The sequence below is a fragment of the Oratosquilla oratoria genome, chromosome 17 (genome assembly GCF_046742065.1).
Source record: "Oratosquilla oratoria isolate Oo_2021 chromosome 17, ASM4674206v1, whole genome shotgun sequence".
NCBI classification, from domain to species: Eukaryota; Metazoa; Arthropoda; class Malacostraca; order Stomatopoda; family Squillidae; genus Oratosquilla; species Oratosquilla oratoria.
Genome location: NC_134793.1, coordinates 5,276,780 through 5,284,279, shown reverse-complemented (window position 1 = coordinate 5,284,279; position 7,500 = coordinate 5,276,780). Strand labels below are relative to the sequence as shown.

The following is a 7,500-nucleotide window of genomic DNA, read 5'->3' as shown; positions in this document are numbered from 1 at the left end:
AGTGGTGACCAAAATAGGAGTACACACCCACTCCATATATATCAACACCTCATCAACTCCCCTTCCCTTCTGGGCTCTTCGCGGATCAAGGGCCCTCCCTCACCCCCCCCCCAGCCTCACCGTTCGGATCAAGGTCTGGAGTAGGTTAACCCCCACCCCCCCCTCCCACCCCCTCCCCCTCCCACCCCCTCCCCCCATCCTCATCCACTCAAAATATTTCCCTAAAATTAGCAAAAATCGCCTTCCGACACTCTGGGTCTCATTCGCCCCCCTCCCCTCCCCCTCCTGTAGGCGAAGAAAGCGCGGCTGTGCAGACGGGGGGCTGCGCCCCCTTGGCGGTCAACGAGGGGCTCCTCCTCGGGCTCCTCCTCCTCCTCCTCCCAGAGGTATTCCTCCTCCTCTTCCTCCTCCTCCCGGAGCTCCTCCTTCGACAGCTCCTCCAATGACCCGACTCTTCAGGTAAGTTGACCAGCCAACTGTGGGAAGATTTTAAAGCAGGTCGCACACAGATGCAACCAGTTGCGTGAAACCGATCGCGCACGCACACACACACACACACACACACACACACACACACACACACACACACACACACACACACACACACACACACACACTCACACACACACACACACACACACACACACACACACACACACACACACACACACACACACACACACACACACACACACACAAACACACACACACACACGCACACACACACACACACACACACACACACACACACACACACACACACACACACACACACACACACACCTGTGCCCCGCGATCGATTTCATGCAACCGGTTGCATCGGTGTGCGAGCTGCCTAGTTACTTGAGTATGTTCTTGGAGTGGGAGCAGCGGGGGGAACCTAGGAAGTACTTGTCCTAAGTTCGTGGGTCCCCGTTAGCTGAAATAAATGGTTTGACGTCATCCATCATAAGTGGGAAAAGGGTTGATTTTGACGTGATGACTATATCCATATATTAATAAGGACTCAGTAACACAATTTATTATTATTCATTTATTTATCTATTCACTTGTTTATTTATATTTTTATTTGTTTATTTTTATTCGTGCATTTATTCGTCTATTTTTAATCACTTATTTATTCATATATTTACTTTCCATTTGTTTGTCTATATATTCCTATATTTAATAATATTAATCAATATTCATTTATTCAATTATTTACTTATATATTTATTCATATTTTCACTGATTTGTTTATTCATTTACGTATCTTTCTTATCTATTTACTTTACGTTTATTTATTATTCATTATCTGTTTAGATATTCATTCACTGACTAATCAATTATTCTTGTTAAATTATCAATTGATTTACTCATTTGTTTATTAATGGATGAACTAATTTAATTGTTTGTTTATGTATTCATTTATTTATATACGTATTTATTTATTTTCTATTTATTTATTTATTTGTTTTTTATTTGTTTATTGGGTTTATTCACAAATCTATTTCATTTATTCATATATTTATTTATTATTTCAATTATTTGTAAATTTATCTGTTCATTCATTTTTAATATATTTATTTGTTTATTTATTTATTAGTTTATTCATTAATGTATTTATCTATTTATTTATTTATTTACTTTTTCATTTATCTATTTACTAATATATTTACATCCATAAATATATATATTTTTTCACCCAACCTCATTGTAACTAGAACATGGTTACCTTCTATTATCATAATCATAACTATTATGACTATTAATGCCACTGTCACTATTCTTATCACTATCATCATCATCACTGTTACTATTACTACTATTATGACTATGATTATCAATGTTAGTATTGCCATTATTGTCATCATTATCACCACTATTACTATCATTACTATCTATGGTATTATCATCTTTCCTGTCAGCATCATCACTATTGCCATCATTGTCACAGTTACTATTACTATTACTATTACTATTATTATTATTATTATTATTATTATTATTATTATTATTATTATTATTATTATTATTATTATTATTATTATTATTATTATTATTATTATTATTATTATTATTATTATTGTTATTATTATTATTATTATTATTATTATTATTATTATTATTATTATTATTATTATTATTATTATTATTATTATTATTATTATTATTATTATTATTATTATTATTATTATTATTATTATTATTATTATTATTATTATTATTATTATTATTATTATTATTATTATTATTATTATTATTATTATTATTATTATTATTATTATTATTATTATTATTATTATTATTATTATTATTATTATTATTATCATTATCATTATTATTATCATTATTATTGTTATAATTATTACTATTATAATTATTATCATTATCATTATTATTATCATTATTATTGTTATTATTATTATTACTATTATTATTATTATTATTATTATTATTATTATTATTATTATTATTATTATCATTATCATTATTATTATTATTATTATTATTATTATTATTATTATTATTATTATTATTATTATTATTATTATCATTATTATCATTATTATTATTATTATTATTATTATTATTATTATTATTATTATTATTATCATTATTATTATTATTATTATTATTATTATTATTATTATTATTATTATTATTATTATTATTATTATTATTATTATTATTATTATTATTATTATTACTATTACTATTACTATTGCTATTACTGTTACTATTACTATTACTATTACTATCACTATTACTATTACTATGTTGCTATTACTATAAAATTAATACTGTTACTATTACAATCACTATTACTATCGCTATCATCATTACCATTACTATTACTGCTACTTTTACCATTACACCGTTACTATCTGTTACTATTACTATCACTAATACTATCACCATCATTATCACTTATACCATTACTATGTTACTATTACTATCACTAATACTATTACTATCATTATCACTTATACCATTACTATTACAATTACTATCAACATTTCTACCACTATCACTATCACTACTACCATTACTATTACCATCATTATCACTTATGCCATTATTATTACAATTACTATAAATATTTCTATTAATATCACTATCACTACTACCATTACTATCATTATCATTATCACTATTACCATTACTATTACAATTACTATCAATATTACCATTACTATCACTCTCACCACTACCATTACTATCATTATCATTATCACTATTACCATTACTATTACAATTACTATCAATATTACTGCCACTATCACTACTACAATTGCTATCATTATCATTATCAATATTACCATTACTATTACTAAATCTATTACTATTACCAGCACTATTACCATTACTATTACAATTACTATCATTACTGTCACGATCACTACTACAATTATTATCATTATCATTATCAATATTACCATTGCTATTACTAAATCTATTACTATTACCATTACATCACTATTACCATTACTATTACTATTACCTCGGCAGCTACAAGATAAGGCCTGGGGAGAGAGACAACAGCTGAAGCCAGACCAGCGGCTCGGTGGCGTGCAGCAGCAGCCACTGTAAGCAGAAGGATCTGAAGAAATAAAGATAAAAAGATCTTGGTCTCAAGCATTCAGGGAGAACAAGCGGCTACACCGCATACAAAAAGAAGCGGCACCACCGCATACAAAAGGAGAAAGTAGCACCACCGCATACTAAAGGAGGAAGCGGCAACCACGCATACAAAAGGAGGAAGCGGCAACATTGCATGCAAAAGGAGGAAGTGGTAACCTCGCATGCAAAAGAGACAAGCGGCAGCACCGCATACAAAAGGATGAAGTGGCATCACCGCATACAAATGGGTGATGCGGCAACACCGTATGTAAAAGGGAGAAGCGGCAACACTGTATGGAAAAGGAAGAACTGGCAACAATCGCATTCAAAAGGAAGAACCGGCACACCGCATACAAAAAAAGGAAATGGCAAAACCGCATAAAAATGAAGTGGTGGAAAACCGCATACAAAAGAAGGTAATGGAAACTTCGCATACAAAGGGAAGAAATGCCGGTTATACTGCATTCAAGGGAAGAAGCAACATCTTCACATTTAACTAGAAGAAGTGGCTACAATGTATTCAGAGAGAAAAAATGAAAACAGGGCATTGAAAAGGAAGATACGGAAGCACGGTATTAAAAAAAGGAATAAGTAGCAACACCTAGATAAATTATGTGGCATCGCCGCATACAAAGGAAAAAAAGCGACAATGTCACACACAAAGGAAAGAGCCAGCAATGTCAAATGCAATGGGAAGAACCGCCAGCGTCTCATTCAAAGAAAAGAAGAAGCAACGTTGAATTCAAATGAAAGAAGCGGCACCATTGCATTCAGAGAGAAGAAGCGGCAACGCTGCAGTCAAGGGGAGGGAGCGGCAATAGTGCATCTACCGCAATGGGAATCGGTGAGTCTCTCCATGAAGTTAAGGCCTTTGATCCTCTGAAGGCGTTATCACTCTGAGTTATTTTTCATTCAACTTCCAACTTATCGGCGGTAGCGCCCCCCTCCAGAACTTTTTCCACCGTGAAATCACCATGCTAAACTATTTCCTTTTTTCAAAAATAATACATAGAATGCCATTTGATATGCTGGAAGAAAATTAATTTCCTTCTGTATATAAGGTCATTTCCCGAAAGCTGCTGGCTACAAATCTACTCCAACAGTCGAAGGAAAAATAGCTCAGTATGATAAATCTTTTTGTGCATGCAAGAAACCCTTCAGCTGAAAAAAATCACCTGGCGAACGGCTCAGATTTAATTAATATTCATCTATCTATCTACGTGGTCATTTATCCCGAGTTTCATTATTTTCTAATGCATCCTCCATTTATCATAAACAAGATAAAGTTTCCCTTAGGTGGCGGCATACTAGGCTAGCATGCTACTTGCTTTTGTTATTTCGTTTGAGTAGAAATTAATTCGGTAACAATATTCTAAACTTACGTAAAAACATCTCAACAATATATCTAACATTCGTATAGGTTTAATTTCTCTTAGCTCGTCATTCAGTTGATCACTATATAACGCAAAAGTATTTTGACATTTGGAAATTTGAAAAGCAAAAGTTCGTGACCAAAGTCGTTTCTACTCAAACGAAGTAGCAAAAACGAGTAGCAGGCTAGCAAGAAATTCCTAGTGTGCCACCACTACTACTAATGTAGCTGAAATGCAGAAGTTTCTGTCTTCAAGTTTCAAAAATACCGAATGACCTCGGGGCTCGTCCCATGGCCGCTGACGGGATTTTTTTTTTTTTGGGGGGGGGGGGGGGGGGGGGGGGGGTCGCGGGTAATCATACAAAACATTTCCGAGGCAATAGATTAGTTGATCAAATTACAGTCCTCTTTCCCTTTCCTTCTTTCTTTATTATTTTTTTTTTCGCCATGACTTTTAGTCAAACATTTTTTTTTATTTTTTTATTTTTTTTTTTTTTAGAAGACTCTTCTTTTATTTTCAGCCATAGTTTTTAGTCAAACATTTTATGTTGTTTTGTGTTTTGAGGACTGACAGATTATATTATAAAACTATGATATCGGATAAACAAAAGCCTTCCTGGTTGTTCAGCATTACATAAAAGAGTATCACATAATTCATTCATCTCTCTATTTATCAATTTATTATTTCTATTTATTTACTTACTCATTTATTTATATTTTTCACTTGTTCATTGTAGGGACAGAGGAACTGGAACAATTTTTATTAAAGCAAAAGAGGAATAGAACCATCGTTATGGTTTTAAATCAGTGAGTAAATAATGATTAACGTCTCTATTTGCATTAATTGATTAGCAACAGTCATAATTGATTTGATATACAAATGTATACCATATACTAATATGTGAGAGCAAAAACATCCTTTACAGTCCACATTTGACGAAATTTTATGCCCATGTAGAATATTGCTCACTTTCTTCTTCTTTCTTCCCCTCTTCCCCTTCGCTTTTATTCTATTTTCGTTTTAGTTATGCTTTCTCCTTCACTTTTCGTCATTGTATTTTATCTATGGCAGGGTTCCCCTCCTCTTTACCATCTTGTCATTTACTTTTCTAGAAGAGAGGCCGAGCTTTTAGAAGAGAATGTTGTACCAGTTGGACGATGAGGTTTGAGTTCCACCAGGACTACAGAAGTGAGAGGAAGAGGTAAAGTGCTTGCTTGGACCCTAAAGAAACCGTTCACACGAACTAACAGTGTCTGCAGACATAAAAGAAAATATTGTTCTCGAAGACGGATTCACCGCCTCTATCTGTACAAGACAAACCAGAAAATTGTCCCTAATTGTAAGCCTGCAAATAAAAACGATGAGCCCATCAGCAAACAATATTCTTGTTTGTGTAAGTAGAAACTATGACCGTGTGAAAGGAGCTTAACATTTAATCTTTCCCTAACCACCAAATGAAATTAAACGCAATGCAACGTTTCAGTTAAATTATACGAAGCTGCACAGGAAAAGGGATCATATTCCATTCTTTTTGCTTGACAGTGTCATGATGGATGGTCACATAAATCTCGCTGAATAGAACCATCTGACATGTGACCTTTGACCTATGTCAAATATTTAACCTATGTTTATACATTCGTATGGAACAAATCACTAATTACAGTGACTTTTGACCTATGTCAAATATTTGACCTATGTTTATACATTTGTATGAAACAAATCACTATGACCTTTGACCTATGTCAAAGATTTGGCCTATGGTTATACATTCGTATGGAACAAATCACTAGTTGCAGTGAAGTATTTCAAATAATCAAGCACGGCAGTCACCAAGCATCGATCTTGACGGGACTCTCAATTTGAGGATCTGGGATCAAAGCTTCGTGGCTACCGTGTTTCTTAATTTTACAAACTCACCAATATAACTCACCAGCAATGTTCCCTCTACGTTGTGCGCATGCGCGTGTGCACATATGTTTTACAACTATCGTACAAGGGGAAAAAAATGTTCGCACACAATGTTTTCAAGATGAAATGGATTGTTTTAATTAACAAAATGAATCGTATAACTTCATAACAATGAATTCAAAACGAAACAAACAAAAATGTGATTTTAAAAATCTGTCAATGACCTTTCAAATGTAAGTGTATAATTTCATCATTTCACATATAGTCTTGAGATTATTTGTACTATGTTTGGTGGTCATATTTTGCAAAGAAGGCACATACTTTGCAAAGAAGACAAAATTTGCAAACAAGCAAGTTTCTGCACTCCCAAAAGAAAAAAAAAATAGCGGAACATTGATTACCAGTGTAATAAGCGAGGCATTATGTGCAACTAACGGTGCTTACTGCTTGCTTCATAAAGCTTATCTCCAATTTACACGTACTTGCTTATATTACCTTGTCATAATTTCTCTTAAATTTTTTAACTGTAGTCGAGTAAACTGCATTCTGTGGTGATAAATTCCAGCAATCTGATACTCTAAGTAAAGTAGTTTTCTGATATTGGCTCTTAAATATT

The 7,500-nt window shown here is 33.0% G+C and overlaps 1 protein-coding gene across 1 annotated transcript in view; it reads left to right on the top strand.

Annotated features, from left to right (window-relative positions):
- The first annotated feature begins 3,498 nt into the window (after nt 1–3,498).
- Nucleotides 3,499–7,500, top strand: part of LOC143034365 (uncharacterized) — a 5,586-nt gene continuing 1,584 nt past the window's right edge. The window contains exons 1-2 of the mRNA XM_076200321.1: nt 3,499–4,447; nt 6,089–6,177. Of these exons, the coding sequence (XP_076056436.1) occupies nt 4,253–4,447; nt 6,089–6,177 (284 nt within the window). The 5' untranslated portion in view covers nt 3,499–4,252. The remainder of the gene's footprint in view (nt 4,448–6,088; nt 6,178–7,500) is intronic.